Source organism: Sciurus carolinensis, chromosome 5 (assembly GCF_902686445.1).
Source record: "Sciurus carolinensis chromosome 5, mSciCar1.2, whole genome shotgun sequence".
In the NCBI taxonomy this organism is placed as follows: domain Eukaryota; kingdom Metazoa; phylum Chordata; class Mammalia; order Rodentia; family Sciuridae; genus Sciurus; species Sciurus carolinensis.
In genome coordinates this window covers 43,394,631-43,415,466 of record NC_062217.1, presented here as the reverse complement: position 1 = coordinate 43,415,466, position 20,836 = coordinate 43,394,631, and the positions used below count along the sequence as shown (strand labels likewise).

The following is a 20,836-nucleotide window of genomic DNA, read 5'->3' as shown; positions in this document are numbered from 1 at the left end:
TCCTTAGTCTTTTGTCTTTCATTACCTTTTGAAGAATACTGATCAATGTTTTGTAGGATGTTCCTCAATCTGAATTCATCTGATGTTTTTCATGATTAACATAAATTTTTCCCATTTTTGGTAAGAATGCCACAGAAGGTATATCATGCTTTCAAACCATCATGTCAAGAAGTTTCATGATGATGTTGACTTTGATCACATGGTTAAGGTGGTGTCTGCCAGGTTTCTTCTCCGTAAAGTTACTGCTCTCCTTGGTATTCATAAGTGTCTTGGTAGGATCATTTGGGTGTTTGCAAATTTCTGTTTCTCCTCTAACTTGCTGACTCACTTTAATATCCATTCTTCCATATTGTGATGTCCAAATGATGATTTTCTATTTCTCTAATTTTTCTATTTTTATTGATTTGGAATTCTTCTCTAAGTTAGAAGGTTGTCTCTTGCCAGTTTTTATATCACTATGGACAAAAGGGTATTTATTTTATTATATAGGTTATGATACAATACTATCATTATTTATTTTGTTGCTCGAATCTCTGAGATGATTTAATGGCAGCATAATATGCCCTTTACATTTCTTTCCATTACTATAATAAATTCCTGAGATAACTAACTTATAAAGAGAAAAAGGTTATTTGGGCTCACACTTTTAGAGATTTCTCTATGATCACTTGGCCTCTTTGTGGTGAGGCACCGTATATTGGAGGAAGCAAGTGGCAGAGAAAAGACGAATTGTTGATCTAATTCTTCAATGTTGAATATTCTGATTTATTTTCCAGTTATTTGATAAAAAATGTTTCTCTGTCTCTCCTTCCCTCTCTCTCTCTCACACACACATCTCTCTCTCTCTCTCTCACACACACACACACACACACATACACGTAAAAATATATTGAATTTTTTATGTGTTTCCATAAATTGGTTTTGTAACAGGGAAATTATTGGATGTTGGAAAAGTTGCTGTTCTTGGTTTTGATCTAAGTGGCAGAAACTGTCAACATGGAACTCATACTCCGACCCAGACTACTCAGCTGTGAGATGAAAGGCACTAGATACAGGGGTTCACCAAGATTCCCGAGGGCGAGGTGACTTAGTATAGTTGTCAATAATTTGAACAACAGGTAACAATAAAGTTACTGATGTTGAGGAAGAGACTTCCGGTAGGGGAATTTCTACTTCCGTCAGGACCTTTCGCCTTCACTCCTTTCTAGATCCAAACCGGAAATATTTGTTCCCTGTTTAAAGCCACGTCTGTCCAGATTTCGGTCCCGCCCACACGCTATGGAAGCACTTCCGGAGTCAGGGCATTCCGCCCCGCCCCGCCCCGCCCCGCCCCGCCACCGCTGCGGTGCTGGAAGCCCCGGTTCTCCCGGAAGTTGTCCTGGCCTCTCTCTTGGACTCCCTCCACGCCACTGCTGCTGAGGGCCGCTGGGGCCGCGGCGATGGCGGAGGCGGCGCTGTCGCTGCTGCCGGAGTCGGCGGCTGAGAGGGACGCTCGGGAGAAGTTGGCTCTGTGGGATCGGAGACCCGACACGACGGCGCCTCTGACCGACAGGCAGACGGACTCAGTGTTGGAGTTGAAGGCGGCGGCGGAGAACCTGCCGGTGCCGGCCGAGGTGAGGTGACGGGCGGAACGGGTAGGGCGGAGGGACTCCTCGGGCGCCCCGACGCCACCTCGGCCTCGCTAGCGTCTGCCCCGGGTGTCTGTCCACTCCTCCCGGGCCACGGTGGCGGATCCGGTGGGAGGATCCTCACTTGTCCCCGGGTTGTCAGCCTCGCACTTCGGACGACCCCGACTCTGCTCCTGCGGGAGTAGGACTGCGGGAGTGTCTGGGGGCTAGTGCAGGGCAGCTTCTCACCAGCCCCCAGAGGCGTGGGACGGTTGCACCGGAGCCTTGCCCCTGGACTCTTGCTCTAGGTGTCTCTAGTGTGAGCCCACCGTCTCCCAGGAGGTGCACTCCACCCGAGGTGCTTTACTGCTGGACGTTCTCCAGTTGATGCTTGTTTTCCACGGTAATAAATAATCTAGCTTCCTTTTTCCCTGGGAAGATTTGGCTAGACCGAAACTTGATCCTGAGGGGCAGTTTCATTCATAACACCTCATCTCCATCAAGTACAGGTTATGGGAGGTCAGATTTATTTGACCCATAGCAAAGCAATAAAAATGAATTTATTTTAAAATCTAAGCCAGTACATTACTAAATATTACTCTTCAGTTTTAATGTCAAAGTTTTTAATCCAGTTACCTTTGGGATATTGTGCTTGTTACTGCTTGTGTGGTTCTCCAACTGTTTATAAGGGCAGGAAGTACATTTTACGAATTGTTCATATTCAATCAACTTTTTTTAGTTCCGAGGGCCAGGTTTAGGATTATTTTATAAGAAGTGGTGGTTACTGTAGATGTAGAAAGCATTCTTTTTATACGATTTGGAATTGTGTCCAAATGCACATTGACTTTAGTGTCCTCAACTTTTTCTGCTCTGAGACTTTAGAGTTTTGATTTGAAAGGTTCTCTTCACATTTCCATTGTATGCTCAGTCATAAAATAGGTGTTCTTTCTTATGTTTCTCTGTCCACCTCTAGGATGTTGTACAAGAAGTGGATCTGAAATAAATGAGGAAGCAGGTGGAAATTTCTTTGACTTGGCTATCATTCTTTTATGTCCTGGATAATGGAAGTTGTTTGCTCTATAAATTTACCAGTCTGTTTATAATTGACTCGACTTGTCACTGAAGCAGAATGCTTTTGCAGCATAGTGCCAGAGGAGGGCAGAGGGCATATTCTACAGGAAAATTTGTTGTCATGGGTTATGAACTATTTAATTTTTTTATTGTTATTGATCTTGGAGAGGGTTTGGAGTAAAGTAAGTGGAATCTTGTCATTTCCACCTCATTCTTCCATGTCATGCAGTGATACCTATCATTAGCTGCAATGCAATTTATGTTAAATGATTACATGCGTACTCTGAACTAGAAATTGAGGATAGGAAGATAAATAGGAAAGAAGAGGTTCCTAATCTCACAGAGCTCACATAGTTGTGGGGATCATGAGCGTGTAATAAAAGGAACAAGAAGGTGAGTTCAGACAATGATAAGAAAAATAAATAAAATATGATACTATGACCAAAAGGGATGGGGTGTGCCCTTTTAGACAATGAGGAAGGCCTTTTAGAGAAAGTGACAGTCTAAGGTGAGAACTGAGTATGGAAAACAAGAAGCCAGCTTTGGAAAGACTAAAGATATAACATTTGAGCTGTAGGAAAAAGCAGTTCCAGGTCATGGGTAGGGGATGTGCTTTACAAATTCAGAAATTCAGTGAGGTTCCCTGGTAAATGCAGCCTTGGTATTGGCTTCCTGGGAGAAGGAAGCAGCCTATTATTTACCCATCCTGTAATCTTTAAGGGGGAGATATTCTCATTGCTTCTCAGTTCTCTGCATCCCTCCTTTCTTCTACTAAAGTGTTTGTCTGATGGGAAGTCTTTGTAATTAATTTTTTATCTCTTCTTACATCCTTTTAACATTGGTGTTGAAAAAAAAATGCCTCAATTTTCATTTTGTCCAACTAGTATATCCCTAAAGAATTTCCTGTAGTGTTTCATATTTTTCACAAGATAAATTACTTCCTGAACAGTTGGAACTGGGCAGGTTAGTAGAATAGCAAGAGGCCATCTCACTCTTAGTAAATATCATAAAGCCATTAAATTCTTGAGAAGATGACTTTCTCTTTTGTGTTATGGTTCCTTTACTTTCATTCAGAAAGGAGTTTTTTTTTTTTTTTTCCCAGTAGATAAAAAATTTTGCAGTAGACTAGTTTCTTGTATCCAGGGAAAAGATTTTAGTAGTTAGGGCCTTTTTCTTTCTGCTGAACTTAGTAATTCTTGGTAAAATGCTAAAATAATTTACCCTGAAACTTACCTGTAAATTACTGTTATAGTTGTTGTTTTCTTATAGAACGTGTGACTTAGATACACAGCCTCTGTTTTCTTTATAAAATGAAAACTTAAGGAGAATTAAGTGAGTTCAATGCAGTCAGCTATGTAAAGTACACATGGAAAACTTCTTGTTAATGTATTATTCATGTGCTTACTTTCAAATGATTTTGTGACTTAGAGAATAGTTTCGAAGCCTGAGATTGAGCTGGTATGTCACCCAGACCAAAGGTAAGAAGAGGAAGGTTCTGAGATTTCATCTGTAGCTCTTCAGTTATTTGCTCCAAAGAGAGAAAATAATATCAGGCTTCATTTAAGGAATCAATTAATATGATTGATTATTAAGGTGATTTTTCTCTAACCCAGAATTCCGGAAGAAGTAAAGCTTGGGGAAGGACGGTATGTGTTTGCTTTATTTTGTTTTGTTTTCCCCCTGGATTTACTGAGCTGGTCAAGCAAAGCTTGATAGTTTTTTGTAGTTATTTAATATGTTAGTGTCTCCATTTGCCTAAGCTATATGGTAGCTCTCTAGCAATATCAAGACCTGTGCTGTCCTGTCTCTGGCAGTATCTGTTCCATCTGGAAGTCAGGGCAGTGTGAGTGAGCTAGAGGCAGTGAGTTACCTCCTCCCCAGAACCAACGAGAGGTCAGAACAGGCAAGTTTGACATTACCACCTGATACCACATACCCCTTCTTGACTAGTCACTCTATCCCAACTATTTTGAGAAAAGTAGTTAGCTTGGCAAATGTATCTTTTGGGAGCGTTTTCTCTAATGTTAGAAAACAACTTGATTTAATACTTTAAAAGAATTACTTATTTGAAGTGGTTGTGGTTTCTCTCATGCTTGGTTGGAAATGGTTTTATATTAGGGAGAATAAGGGAATAGGAAGCTGCCTTCTCTTTCTGATATTGAAAGTCCTTATGATTGAAAAGTAGCATTTGTGTTTGAAGTAATCAAATAGAATGCTTTTTGATGAATTTAAGTTATCATGTTTACTTACAACATCTAGATACAGAATATTTCTGAAATATCCTGTGACAACTTCTCAAGTATCTAGAGTTTTCATGATTTTATTTTCTAAAGTAAATTAGAAGATAAATTTTTTTTTTTTTTTTTTTTTTTTTTTTTTTTTTTTTTGATTTACGATAACACTGAGCACATGTATATGACACCCCTGGGTCCTTTAGAAATGACAGTAATAAATGTGTGGCACACCGAAACCAAAGATGCTATCAGTGAACCTGAAATTCTGGCAGATTTATGGAAGGCAGAAAACATATAGTATAATTTAAAATATCATTCCAAAAAAAAAAAATAGTATATTAAAAAAAAAATGGGCTGGGGAGATAGCTCAGCTGATAGAGTGCTTGCCTCGCAAGCACAAGGCCCTGAGTTCAATCCCCAGTACCGCAAAAAAAAAAAAAAAAAAAAAAAAAAATCAGTCCAAAGACTTAATCAAAGAATAAGGTATAATTATTATAAATTTTGACAGTAAAAAAGAGTTGGTATAAATCCCCAAAAAACAAAGACCAAATGTTTTCTCTGATAGGTGGATGCTGATACATAACGGGGTGGGGTAAGTGAAGAAAGGAAGAATGTTGGATTGTGTAGAAAGAAATGAGGGGAAGGGTGGGGGCAGGGGGAAGGAAAGATGGTGGAATGTGACAAACATCATTACCCTATGTACATATACGATTACGTGAATGGTGTGACTCTACATGTGTACATCCAGAGAAATGAAAAATTGTACCCCATTTGTGTACAGTGAATCAGAATGCCTTCTGCTATCATGTATATCTAAATAGAACAAACAATAAAAAAAGAGATGGTATAGTTGATATAATTGGAAAGTAAATATGGAAGAAAATATAGGGGTGCTAATTTTATTATCTTATATAGGAGGAGTCAATAAATAGAACCTAAATTTGATGAATTCATACATAAAGCTGTCAATTTGTTTTTTAGACTTATAGAGTATCAAAAATATTGAAAATGGTTAAAATGGAGTGGGGAGAATGTTACTTTTCATTTTAACTCTACTATTTATTTGAATTTTAAAAGATTGTGTATTTTGAATAATATTCATGAAAGAAAGATTGATAAATGTTGGATGTTATCTCTGATTTCTTCTACTTTTGAAGTTCTTTATCCTGCTCTCAAATTCCTTAGAAATGTTTCTCGAATTTATAAACATTGGTATTGCCTCAGAAGAATTGGAGTGACAGGGAAGAGAGGAAGAATGGAGATTTACTTTTAACTTAAACATTTTGTACTTTTAAAATAATGAATATTTTATAGTTTAGTAACAGAGCTATGAATTTAAAGTAAGAGTAAATTCCATCTTTCTCTTATTCTTTATTGAAGAGACAATTGAAAATGCTTCATGTTAGATGAAAAAGGCAAGATAAAAAATAAATTTTTTTTGTTCTTTTAGTTATATGTGACATATTATACATATGTGGAGTATGTATAGTCAACTGTTATTTGGATTAAAAAAAAGAGGTTTTTTTTTTTTTTTAATTAAAGGAAAGATGCATAAGAAACTAATCACATTGATAGCCTGCCTCAAACTATGGAAGGGAATAGCTGGGAAATATGTCCAAGGAAAGGAAACTTTTTACTGATTTTCCTTTAATTTTATGTTATGAGAATTTATTACCTATTCAGATAAACACATTTAAAAGGTCTGTTTTGTATAGTCCAAATTATTCTGGAACAAGAATTTTACTTCTTGTCTGGAATTTTGAACTCAGAAGAATGTGATTAGTACATTACTCTTCTTAACTGAAGAAATTGGAACAATTGTAGATTGAATATAAAGAGATCCCCTATATATGTTAGCCAGTTTCCCTTTATGATAACATTTTGCAAAACTGTAGTATGTGGTATCACAACCAGGATTTTGATTTCGACATTGATTTATATTCTCTTTAACAATAGTTTTAGAATCTTTTCTCAGAAGAAATTGAATTAAAGATGGATACGGGTCTGGATGGTGTTGGAGAACTAGTTTTCTAGGTCCTCTGTGTGCCTTCAGTGATAGTCCTTGGGTTTGCAATACACAACTTCAATTAGGCACAGTCTACCTTTAGATATTATACTAACTCTTGTGTAGTATAAGAACCTTTTAAAGCTTTCATTTCTTCCTTTCTCTTTTTTGGTGCTATTGTTGCCAGACATTTTATTTTTACATATGTTATAAACCAACAATACATTGCTGCTAGTTTTCCTTTTCACATTTCTTTCTGAATTATTAAAAAATAAATACTGGGCTGGGGTTGTGGCTCAGAGGCAGAACACTTGGCACTGGGTTTGATTCTCAACACCACATACACATATATGAATAAAATAAAGGTCCATTGCCAATTAAAAAAATTTTTTAAAAAAATAAATACTGTCATATTTATCTTCATTTGGTTTCTGTCTAGTGTTATTTTATCTGCCCGAAGAACTTCCTTAACATTTCTTGTAGTATAGGTCTTTTGATAATATATTTTCTTGGCTTTTTTTTTTTGGTGCTGGGGATCGAACCCAGGGCCTTGTGCTTACAAGGCAAGCACTCTACCGACTGAGCTATCTCCCCAGCCCCTTTTCTTGGCTTTTGTTTGTTTGACCAGTCCTTATTTTTCCTTCATTTTAAAAGATATTCTTGGGTTGTGAGTATAGCTCAGTGGTAGAGTGCTTGCGTAATATGTGTAAGGCCCTGGGTTCAATTTCTTATGCCCTAAAGAAAACAAAACAAAATGAAAAGATATTCTCAGTAGGTGTAGAATTTTGGGGTGACAGTTTTTTCTTTTGGTACTTCATTTTTTATATATTTTATTTGTTCTTTTAGTTATATTTGACATATTATACATATGTGGAGTATAATTTTCCATTCTTGTGGTTGTACATGATGTGGAGTTACACTGGTTGTGTATATGTCTTTTGGCACTTTAAAGATGGCACTCTCTTGTCTGGTAACTCGCTTAATTTCTGGTAAGTCTGCTGTTATTTATGTCTTTGTTCTTCTCTATATAATGTGTTTTCCTCTGGCTGCCTTCAAAATTTTTATTTTTATTTTTCAGGAGTTTGAATATAATATATCTAGAAAGTGTGTGTGTGTGTGTGTGTGTGTGTGTGTGTGTCCGTGTGTCCGTGTGTGTGTCCGTGTGTGTGTCCGTGTGTGCTCATGGTATGTATATATGCATGTTTTGTTCTACTTGGGAGTCTCTGAGCTTCTTAGAGCTGTGATTTTATGTCTTTCATTAGTTTTGGAAAATTCTCCATTCTTCAAATATCTCTTCTATTCTGTTGTCTCTTCTCTTTCTTGCTCTTGCTTCCTCTTTCCTTCTTTTGGAATTCCAGTTACCTACATACCTGATCATTCAGTACCACCTTGTAGTTCTTAAATGTTGTATTCTGCTTTTCCTTTATGTTTCATTGGGTGGTTTTTATTGACCTACCTTCAAGTTTACTGATTCCTTCTTTAGCAATGTAAAACAGCCTTTCCCAGGATCGAGGTCATTTACTTTTTCTTTCTCCCACTGTAGTCCCTGACAGTTGACAGAATTTGCTGCCCTGTTTCTACCTCCCCCAGTGGCCTAAAGCTTTTGTTCCTCTGGAACAAAAGGGTGCCCTGCTTGCCCACATAGCAGCAGTCCCTGCTCTCTTCCAGTCTGGTACCAAGGGTTCACATTGGCACTCAGGAACATGTAGTGGAGGTCTGTAGAGGAGACCATGTGAGTGGGTGTGCATACCCCTTTTGTCAGTGACTTCCCAGTGTTTTCTACTCACATTCCAACCCTTATCAATTTGTGAAAAATATTAGTTGAATTCTGCTTATCTGCTTGCATGGTGCTTGTCATTCATTTTTCCAGTGATCTTGCACAGGTGAGCCAAAACGTGCAGTTCAAGTCTTCCTGGAGATGCCTCTTTGCTATGTAGTTTTTCTGTAACCTCAGCCCTGATGAATTTAAGAATACATAGGATTTTCTAGATTATTTTCCTTTTTCTATTGTTGAGTTGCAAGCAACATTCTTTGCATCTTTCTTCATTCTAGCTGCCCCTCCCTGTGTTTTCCAGTATATTTTTCTTTTTTTTTTTTTTTGGCGGTGCTGGGGATTGGACCCAGGGCCTTGTGCTTACGAGGCAAGCACTCTACCAACTGAGCTATCTCCCCAGCCCTCCAGTATATTTTTCAAATCTGGGCCTCATCCATGATTCCTCTACCCCTTCTGATATTATCTAAACTGCTGATGGAATTATATGATTGGATTTTTGTTATGGTCTGCTTATATAGACCTAAAATTTACTACTAATACAATATTGTAAAGATAGTTTAGTGACTATTCTGTTCCCAAGAAGCAGTATAGATTCAGACTCACCAATTTACTTACTGTGGTATTGCTGTTAATAAATAAGAAGAGTAAAAGACACTACTAATCATAGCAGTAGATCCAATTTATTGAGTATTTACTATGTGGCAGTCTTATACTAAGTGCTGTACATGCAGAATTATCTCTTGTGGATGAGGACCCCCTTCTTAGGAGATGGCTTCTTGTTGGTAATTAGGGTGATTCCACATAGAAAGTGTGCATGTCCATTTATCTCAGCACAGTTCTCTCTGTTCTCCAGAACCCCTAGTGGCAGCACACAGTTGCTGCCCACATGTTAGACTCAAGATAGATTCTCACTGGGGTGGTGAAATTTAATTCTTGCTGGGCCACAGTCCTTTTATACTTGGGGATTATTTTACTATTCAGGAAGAGTTTACATAAACAAGTGATGCCCTAGTAAGATATATTTACCTACATCCAGAATCCTCCTGGCTCTTGAGTCAGACTCATTTGTGGGGAAAAAGTAGATCAAGGACCTTCCTGATCACTTATCTGTAGCTTCCTAGCACTCCAAGAAGCCAGTTTTTCCACGTCTGTGTGCTGTCTTCTTTGCTCTTCACAATAGTCAGATAATACAAATACTGTATCTGAATCAGCTAAGAGAAGAAATTGAGGAAAAGAAGCAAGAAGTATTTTGCTCAGTATCACACAGTTTATAAGTGAATAGGCAGACATCATACTGGGCTGCACTACAGTATACTTTACCATGTCATTAAGTATAGCACCACTTGAACCCATCTACAAAAAACTCAATGTTAAAGGATTATGTTTCTAAATTAGGTAGCATGTAGCTTATTTTCACTTGGAAGAGAAATATTGTTCAGATAAAATGTATGTGTTTAGAAAAATGAACAAAGCAGTTTTCTAAGGCCTTGGATCATACCTTAAATTTTATGAATTAGGGGCTGAAAACTAGAATCGAACTTAAACAATTGGCCCTTTTGCTTTCCCCAGCTTCTACTTCCCCTTTTTTTTAGGTCTAAAAACAACTTGTCTGTACAACTACTGGTAAATTAATACCTGGGCTATCTTTAGTATGGGAGAACTAGAAAAATACTAGGTCTAATGGTGTTAAAGTGAGGCCTTCTTGGTGAGGCTACTATGAAATGATGGGAAACTCTGAATTTCTTCCTGTTCCATTGTAATTTCAAAATTTTTCAGCAGGAGAGGTAGGTGATATGTGCCAGTGGGGAAGTGATAGGAAGAGGTAGAGTTTGTTGGCTAGTCCTTGGGTGTGATTTGTTAATTCTGTTGTTTGGTCAGTTTTACTATGTTAGGACCTGGGAAGAGCAGTCTACTTTCAGCAGCCTGTGGGTTTCCCCTTTGCCTGGTGGAACACAAGAAATTCAGATGACAAAATGTGTGTGGATTAGCATGCATTCATATCTATTGCTAGAAAGCTAATTTGAAAATCATACCTTACTAATGTTGGGACATTGATGTCATTTTTACATTTTGAAAATAAAATTTTAGCAGAGCCTAGTGAAAAGTGTTAGTATTATATGGTCATATGGTATGAGTATTATAACCTCATATGGTTTAATGGAATTTTTTTTCTCTTTGAAAACAGCTGAAACAGAAGCCCAAACTTGAGTTAAATTTGGAGAATTTTTGAGTTAAATATTTTGTGATACTCTTTTTCAAGCTCCCAATTGAAGACTTGTGCAGCATAACATCCCATTTGTTGCCTGTTGAGCTGACTTCAGTAGTGCCTGAATCTACAGAAGACATTCTCTTGAAGGGCTTCACCTCTTTAGGAATGGAAGAAGAAAGAATTGAGACTGCACAGCAGGTGAATGGCATTATTTTTTCTAAGGGTGTTTAATTTTTTTTAACTGTCTCAGAATAGGCTAATGAAAAAGATTCTGATTAAAGGGTCTGAACATTTGGTACTTGTTGACATTGAATCTTTTTAGAGCATTTGTGATTTTCTGTTAGTTGTAGCTGTTTCTTAAGTGTTTTAAATGAATTGATGGTCAGATTATACTGGCAATACAGATAAAAATAGAATATTCCAAGTTTGGATGTTGATAGATTATTATGTTTATTAGAGTTAATATTTTATGAACTGTGAACTTGACTTCCCTTATATGTATTAACCTCTCTTTTCAGCATGTGCGTATTTACACACAAACATATATACCCGTTGGCTTATTGCTAGGTAATCCTTTTTTAAAAAAACCTAAATATATACCTTTGCTGCCACTTACTGAGCATTTATTGTGACAGAGGTTTATAGATATTTTTCAGCAATATAGCATGAGTAATCTTTTCTTGGTTTTTGTGTATTGCTGATACAAACATAAATGCATAGCAATTTCTTCTGCCACTTCCCTTTCCTTCTCTTTCTGTCAAGGGTTAAAGCTGAGGCATTTTCCAGGGAAGGCATAAAGACAGATGTACTGAATTGTGTGGATAGTAAGTCCAGAAAGGCAGCGATGCACAGCAGTTGGGATCTCTGACTCTTTAGTTATTCCCATCTGCATGTGAAAGCCACTTAACCATCTTTGTGAGCTTAGGCAAATCACTTAACCTTTTTTGGTTTTAGTTTCCTATCTAATCTGTAAAACAAAGATGATCCTATATCTGTCTTATAGGATTTTTATGAGAATTAATAATTACATGCATGTAAATGCAATGTGTGGCAGGCACATGATAAATGCTCAGTAACTGACAGCCAAGGTATATGACCAGACTACATGGCCTTGACATTGAATCCCCCTTGAGCATTGTAGAAAGCAGTCTTGTACCATATCTGTGAACTTCTTTCAGCTATTTGAAAGCAGAATTTTCTGTATTAAATTTGTACCTGCATATCTGTCTAAAAAGTTGAAAAAAATTCTAATATGTTGAGTTATAATTTACATACAATAAAATGTACTCATTTTAAGTAGAGCTGGATGAATTTTGACAATTGTATATGTTGGTATAACTACCACTACTATCAAGACCTAAAGTATTCTTATCACCCCAAAAAGTTCCTTCATGCTTGTTTAAGGTCAACTCCTATCCCTATACCCGTTTTTAAATGGGTATTTTCTTCAAGATTGTTAGTAGACAAGGATTCAAACTAAGGTTTGAATGGTGCCAAAGTCTGTCTTCTTAAACCACTCTAATATTTTTGAGTTTAAATTCTTACAGTTCTGATTAGGTAACATTAAGATTGATATTTACCCAATGCCCTGTGCTAACTATTTAAATTTGGCAAATAGAAAGTAGGCGTTAGCTTCTAAGGAAGAAATACTTATTTTGTACGTATTATGTTTTTAATATTCTCCCTTACTTTACTCTGGAAATGGTCATTGTTTTTAATATTCCTTGCTTTTCCTAGCATATAGATATTGCATATGTAATAATTATTTCTCTTGGCTTAAAGCTAATTAATTATCAGTGACTGAGTCCTAAACAGTAAGAGTTAGTATCTGACCTTTTGGCTTGCTGTTTAGCATCTAGTCACTTTTCATTTTATCTATTTTACTTTGGTTCACAGTATAATACTCTTTATTTTTCTAGTTTTTTTCATGGTTTGCAAAACTGCAAACTCAGATGGATCAGGATGAAGGAACTAAATATAGGTATGTGTGGCTTTCGTATTTGTTGGATATACTGATTTTTTAGACCATAGTCATCACAAGCATTCCATATTCTGTGTCTTTAAATAAACTAAGGTGCAAAGAAAACTCTGGCAACCACATTTTCTTTAAGAATAGCCAGAGAGAATTTGGGTCATTACATCTGGCATCAGAAGTTGTATGATTTAAAAAATAACAACAATTCCGGAGAAGACTGGATTCAAGTAGGAATTATATAGGATTTTTACGAGGCGTTGGTTGCTTTTCTATAGAAGGAGAAACATCTGCAAGAAGCTTTAAGGATGGCCATCTAGATTGAATGTAACTATGTAGTTCTGTTTATATATACCAGTAATATGGGGAAAAAGGACAGTGTACAATTTTCTAACTGATTTTGGAACTGTGGGTTGAACTCTCATATTCAGTTAACAATTATTTTATTATTTTATTTTATTTTTTTGGTACAGGAAATTTAACTCAGGATGCTGCACCACTGAGCTATAACCCTTGTCCTTTTTTATTTTTATTTTGAGACAAGTTCTCACTAAGTTGCTGAGCCTGGCCTGAAACTTGCAGTCCTCCTGCATCAACCTCCCAAGTCATGCCTGGGATTACAGGCATGAGCCACAGCACCTGGCTGTCAGTTAACATTCATTGATGACTGTTTGATGTATGATTCCATTTAATTTTCACAGCAGCTATGTGAGGGAAGATAATACTATTCTCATTTTACAAATGAGCAAACCAAGACCTGGGAATATTAAGTAACTTAGTGTCATGTAGACTGAAGCAGACTGGAACTTGGACCCAGGTCTCATAATTCCAAATCCAGAATTCTTTTCCCAATATCATATCATCTTTCAAAGGTAGCAGTGATCTGAAGGATCAACCCTGTTTGCTGCTTAAGGATGGCTTGGTGTCTCAGCTTTTAAATGTTGAGTCAGTGAGTTATTGCCTTACATGTAAAAAGCCAGGTTATGGCTTCAAGGCTAATTCCTTTCATTACTTATAATATCCGGATTTGCCTTATTAAGTAATGAAATAGTTTATGACACAGCTTTTGCTACATTTTTTAATGTAATCATCTTTTGTTAGCAGGTCAGACTTTCCTCCTAAAGTTCAAACATTTTGGGAAATTGTTTATTGACTGTGCTTATTGGGGGAAAATATTATTGCCAATCCCCTTTTGGTTCTGTTTTCTAGACAGATGAGGGATTACTTGTCTGGGTTTCAGGAGCAGTGTGATGCTATATTGAATGATGTAAACAGTGCTCTTCAGCATCTGGAGTCATTGCAGAAACAGTATCTTTTTGTGTCCAATAAGACAGGAACCCTACATGAAGCCTGTGAACAGCTCCTGAAAGAACAGGTAATATGGAGTAGGAGAAAGGGTCAATAATTATAGTAAATATTTTGTTTTTAATTCTTGGAGTAGATATTGAACACTGCTCTTTATGAGACCTTTTGCTAGACCTGCAGGTTCTTATGAAGACAACCTACATTCATTCCAAATAAGCTTGTGAACAGGGGCAAAGACAAACTTTGAGTCAGAGTATATTGGGTTTACTAGTTGGCTCTGTCTACTCTTTAGTAGTGACATTTTCTTAAACAGCAGAGTGATTGTACTAATGCTGGGGTTTTTGAAAAGTTTAGTTGATCAGGTTGCACTTAAACTCATAACTTAGAATACTGAAGTTAGTATACCTCAAAAGTTTCTCTAGGAGCTGAAGAAATAGCTCCTTTTGGAGAGCGCTCGCCTAGCATGCGCAAGGGCTGCGGTTCGAATCCCCGGCGCCTCAGAAGGGACCAAAAAAAAAAAAAAAGTTTCTCTATATGTGTTTTGTGACTTTTTTTTTTTTTAATTGGATTTAACCCAGAGGCACTTTACCACTGTGCTACATCCTACCCCTTTGAGACAGGCTCTCAATAAGTTGCTTAGGGCCTTGCCGAGTTGCTGAGACTGGCCTGGAACTCTGCATACTCCTGCTTTAATCTCCTGAGCTGCTGGAATAATAGGCATGTTTCACTGTGCCCAGCTTATGTGTTTTTAAAAAACAATTATTTTTTATTTTATAAAAATAGATGAAATTTATAGTAATTATTACCCTTTCAGTTCATGAATGCAGAAATATTTGAGCATTATTCTGAAATCTTATATCTGATATACACCTAAACGTCTAATATAATCTGTTGAAAGTAACTTTAAGACTGGAGAGTTGTCATATAATAATAATAATTGATTTTTCTCTTTTATAAAATGCAAGTCGGAACTTGTCAGTCTGGCTGAAAACATTCAACAAAAGCTTTCTTATTTTAATGAATTGGAAACTATTAACACAGTAAGTCTTTTTAACTTTTTAATGAAGTTAGCAATTTTTATATTTTCCTTTTTTAGTATAATCTTCAAACTTAAATTGGCTTGAGTGGTATTTTAATGTAATAGCTTACTCTGATACTCTTTTTGTTGCAAATGGAGATACTAGTTCAGAATTTTTCAAATGCTTTTTAAGCAGTATTTCTTAAATTGTGTTGTTATTAAAATCTTGTTGATTACCTCTTATAGTATCTTATCTGTAAATTGTGAGATTATAAAAAGAAATATTCAATTGTAAATAAATAAAATAAATAAATAAAATGTTCAGTTTTAATTCTTGCTATGTTGTGTTACTATAAAATGGTAGTCAAACAATTTTTAAACTATTTTTCATGTTTGGTTTGAAGAAATGTGTAGTTCTCATAATGAATACTGTATCCCAAATAATAGGCCCAATAAAGACTGCTGTGTAAATTATATTCTATATGTTTCTTAACCATAAGTTAATAATTATGTATAAATAATGTTATTCATTTACTAAAATAATCATAATTATTATAGTTTTATAAAGACACAATTAAAACTAAGAGCCAGTTAACCATGAAATGCAGTGGGAAGCAGTTCATTGCCAAGCTGTTTGTATTCAAGATAAGACATAATTGGCTGATAATATTTTACTTTCATAATATGATTGCTGAATTTAGTGTGACTGCTAGTTAAACCTTTATAAGAAAATTGTCAGTTTTCAAAAGTAGAAAAATTATATATTTGTGAAGTGCTAGAAAGTGGGAAATATGGGTATTTGATAAGTTATTTCAGTATAACATTGTACAGTGTTTAATAAAAATATTTTCTAATTTGTGCAGAGCCCCATTAAAGCTTATTAGGAATAAACAATCAATATTCTTTTCTATTTGTTTCTTCTTTATTCTTATACATGGAAAATACTTAAGGATATTTTGATGACTTTTAAAATGTAAAGACACTATCGTATCCTAAAGGAATATAACTCTAATTCATAATTTTCAGCTTTTACTTATGTATCTTTTTTTTTGTCAGTTGATTATTTGTGTTTTTTTAATTTTTTGTTTTTTCTCCTTGAAGAAATTGAATTCCCCTACATTGTCTGTGAATAGCGAAGGATTTATACCTATGTTGGCCAAATTAGATGATTGTATAACATACATCTCATCTCATGTAAGTCATGGCATTTTTCTGTCTTTTTAAAGAAATCTTAGCATTCCTATTATCATTTCTTGTGCTGTAAAATATTATTTCTCCTGAAGGGAAAAATACAGTCATCTCTCTTGTATCCAGGGTTCTACACCTGTGGATTCAGTCAACTGAGAATTGAAAAGATTCAGAAAAAATATTGTGTCTGTATTGAATATATACAAACTTTTTCTTGTCATTAGTTCTTAATACAATGTAACAATTGTTTATATAGGATTCATATTGTATTAGGTCTTATAAGTAATATAGAAATGATTTAAAGTTTATAGGAGGTTATGTGTAGGTTATATGCAAATTCCATACCATTTTATATCAAAGACTTAAACATCTGTGGATTTTAATATTCTTGGGGGTCCTGTAACCGATCTTCCTTGGATACTGAGGGATGGTTATATGTGTTGTAATATGTTGAAGAAAAACTAGTAAATTTGTGGGTATCAGAAGTGATATATAAAAAGTAATTTCAGTTCCCAAGGTGACCCCTCAAGTGAAATGGTCCTGACTGACTCAACTTTATCCTATGTAAAAGGATGAGCTATTTTTAAGTTATTAATATCCTGATGTGTGAGATCTTAATTTGAACACAGGAAGTGTTACTTGGGGGGACAAAGCTCTTTGATTTCCCTATCTCCCAAGGACTTACTGCTGTATTCATGTCTACTAACTCCTTTTTCTAGACGGGTTTTACATATTGCTCTCAAAGTTTGGGGTGATAAAAGTATATTTTGCTCACAAGTGCAAGTATTTATTGAACCTCTTCTTTGTATCAGACATAGGGTATTTGACTGAGGCCATGTCAGTCAGAGTGTCTTCGTGACACTTGTGGTCTACATAAATCCTTTTTTTGAGCTTCATGTATAACTTTACTTAGGAGACATCTTGGTTTTCATTAAAAGTTTACTTTCTGTCAGCATTTGTTTCCTTTTTGTAAATCTTTCCCTTTCTTTACAGCCTAATTTTAAAGATTACCCTGTATATTTACTGAAGTTTAAACAGTGTCTTTCTAAAGCTTTGCACCTTATGAAGACATATACTGTGAATACGCTACAGACCCTCACAAATCAGTTGCTAAAAAGGGTGAGTTAACTGATCCCATTATCAGCTTGTTTTTTTTTTTTTTTTTTTTTTTTTGGTTAGTGATTCATTTATTTTCCATAATCTTTGAAATTAGTGCTCAAAAATTTTTTACCTTTTATTAAATAAGAATTTGTACTGCTGTTTTATTTTTAACAGAGGAAAATTGTTATATTATAAAGGTCCATTTCAGTCTTATTTTCAAATAGTATTTAGCATTTACCAGTGTGAAAAGTATCTACTACTACATGATAAATAACAAAATGAGAAAAATATTAAAAATATTAAAACATTTCTTTCTCATGAAAATATTGGAAAATATATTAAAATAATAAAAGTGATTCAGTCTGTGTGGTGAATAATTTTACTTGTAATTTTTTTTGTGTGGTGCTGAGGGTTGAACCCAGTGCCTAGTGCATGCTAGGCAAGTGGCCTACCACTGAGCTCCATCCCCAGCCCCAAATTGTTTTCTTTATTATATATTTTTTTGGTAATTTTTATGTTCTTTTATATTCAGCAAACATTTTTATTGAGTATGTTCTAATGCTTGGCAGTATTAGGAGGTGTTTAGTAGCAAAAGGAACTTATATTCAGGAGAACTAATCAGTAAAAGAAGGAAACAAATTAGTTACAGATTACAGTAGTTGCTAAGTGGGAAGTTAACAGGTGTTAGGTTAGAAAACAAGAATAGTATTAACTAGGAGCATGGTCAGTGAGCATATTTCTTTCCTAAGAAGATAAAACCATAGGGTTATGTTTTATTTTTTAAGCTTATTTTCTAAAGAACATGGAGTGTTGTCTTCAACTTTGAATTCAAAGCCAGTGATTTGGGTTGTTTTATTGTTCACATTGCTCTTAGATGAGATGGAACACCCAGACTGTACTTTTCTATTTTCAGTTAATTTTGGAAATGAATATCTTAATAAGTACTAGTACCTACTATGCTAGTGCTTTACTGATGAACTGCACAAAACCTCTGTGTATTGTGGTAATTTTATGAATGCACTGAATCAGAATGAGGTAAAGTAATTTGGCCACCGTCTTATGCTGAATTAAGATCTGTTTACTGCTAAGACTCAAGTATTAAGGCAAATTTCAACTATAATAAGGGGGAGAGGTGACAGTTGCACTTAATTATTTCTCAATTATAACGATAATAATATGTAGTCATTGAGATTTTTCTTTCTGAGCTTTTGGTTGGTCTAGAGGCCTACCAGGACTCTTGTGAAATGGCTAATGTTATATATTCTGAATAATTATTTGTTGATTTTCTTTTTCCTTATCCTCCCCCATGTTTCTTTAGGATCCTTCATCTGTACCTAATGCAGACAATGCCTTCACTCTGTTTTATGTAAAATTTCGAGCTGCTGCCCCCAAAGTCCGAGTAAGTCTATTGTCATAAGTAGCATGTATTACTATGACATTTATTCAGCTATCCTTTTGGAAGTCCTATTGTATGTTAGGTCCTTTGCTTATCCAAAGGAAATGAACATGAATGAAAGATAGGCTTTGTCTTTTCACATTTCAGTGGTGTATCTTAGAGATGTGTCCTGGGTGCTCCAAGTCCAAAGAGCAAGGAGCACCTAACTCTTCTGTGATGCTTGGGGAAGGTTTCTAGATGAAGGTGATGGTTGAGCTTAAAAAGTTGGGATATTTAGTGAACTTGAGAGGATTGATAATGTTTTTTAATATAGAGAATAGCATTATAGAGACGGTTGTTAGAGACATGAAAGATTTGTATTTTGGGAGGACTCCTTATAATTTGTTATGATTGAAACACAGGACATTAGTGGTGTGTGATGGAAAGATGACAAAGACCATCTAACAAGGGGTATTACATGTCAGGCTAATTCAGGAAAAGTAGAGAACAAGTGAGATGTCTTAATCTGGAGAGTGATTTGGTCAAATTTTGCCATTTCATAAGATTAAGGATGCAGGATAAAAATGAATTATGATGAAAGATTTGAGATAGGGAGGCAGTAATTCAGTGAGAAGTTGTTGAATTAAGGTATTGACAGTATATTCCATGAGGTTTGGAATGTGCTTCTTTAGCAGTGTGTGGTTTGTAAAGGAATCCACAGTGTATTTATCTTGATAAAGTGATTGGAAATGGATGGGGCAAAGGTATCACACACACACACACACACACACATATATATATCTTCTGTGTGTGTTTTATGACATGAGATACAGTTAATTTTACTCATTGTGAGATTATTACAAAGAATAGTTTACTTTTGCTGACTTTTCACTTTATACTCTTCCTTGTTTCTCTCTTAGAAGTCAACCAATTAAAGGGAGGTTTTTTTTTTTTAAATTTAGTTTTTTTTTTTGATAGAAGACATAAAGAGTGGTTAATTGTTAGTATGACATATAGATTTTACCTGGTTGATTACTTTTATTTATTAGCCAAATACTAATGTTAAAAATCTGATTAGGAAAGACATGATATATATAAGATGGCTTAGTGTGGTGGGTGATTACAAAATGATTATCTAGTTATGAATGCCTTTCCTATGTACTATTAGAAATCAATTAGTGTGTGTGATGGGGGTCCCATTTATTTTAGTGATAGCATAGCATATTTATCTAGCAGTAACCTTAATGAAGTTATAAAGATGAAGAAAATGATAAAACTAGACTAAAAATCATGAAAGACTGAATGAAGAGTAAGACTATTTTGTTTCTGATTGGGGAGATTCAACTTTTAAATATCAGTTCTTTCCCATGGCAACTTATTGGTTGGAGGGTACTCCTAGTAAAAATTTCTTCTGCATGTTCCCAAATATGCCAAATCAAAAAGGAATGGAGTTTTCTACATGATACTGGGAAAATTTGCTAAGTATTTGAGGGGAAAAAATGAAATAGTTGAAACTCTATTATAAAAAGACCAGAGTACTCATAGGAAATGTGAAAAATGCATGCAAGTTAAAAGTTGGGCTTTTTTTTTTGTCTGTCATAAATTGGCACATTAAGGTATAATAGTGCTTTTGAGGATTTGGTGAGACAGGACTGTTGGTAGGCATATATATGGATTCCATATGGTTTTATGTGGTGGGGAGTGGAGTCTTAGGGTGTGAATCAGCTTGCCTGGGCTCAAATAGCTGAGATGGAGCAGACACTAAAACCCCCAAAGTTTCACTCCAGGCTCTTGACCAGTAGATTGTGATTCTTTGGAAACAACTTATATGTTGACAGTGGAGTAATTATTCCTGTAGATTCAGGATGCATCTACTCAGTAGCGTGGTATAGAATATTATGTACTCATTTAATATATTGTTTATTTATAATGATGGTTCATTTATTCAGTGTTTACTCAGTATCAGGTACTATGCTA

General features: G+C 35.4%; 1 protein-coding gene across 3 annotated transcripts in view; it reads left to right on the top strand.

Annotated features, from left to right (window-relative positions):
* Nucleotides 1-1,326: 1,326 nt before the first annotated feature.
* Nucleotides 1,327-20,836, top strand: part of Cog3 (component of oligomeric golgi complex 3) — a 54,767-nt gene continuing 35,257 nt past the window's right edge. The window contains exons 1-8 of one of the 3 annotated variants that reach the window (XM_047552875.1): nt 1,327-1,613; nt 10,952-11,098; nt 12,820-12,881; nt 14,082-14,247; nt 15,143-15,217; nt 16,297-16,389; nt 17,377-17,502; nt 18,803-18,883. In XM_047552875.1, the coding sequence (XP_047408831.1) occupies nt 1,440-1,613; nt 10,952-11,098; nt 12,820-12,881; nt 14,082-14,247; nt 15,143-15,217; nt 16,297-16,389; nt 17,377-17,502; nt 18,803-18,883 (924 nt within the window). In that variant the 5' untranslated portion in view covers nt 1,327-1,439. Of the gene's footprint in view, nt 1,614-10,951; nt 11,099-12,819; nt 12,882-14,081; nt 14,248-15,142; nt 15,218-16,296; nt 16,390-17,376; nt 17,503-18,802; nt 18,884-20,836 lie in introns of those variants that run through there. The other 2 variants (XM_047552876.1, XM_047552877.1) reach the window with 2 other exon arrangements.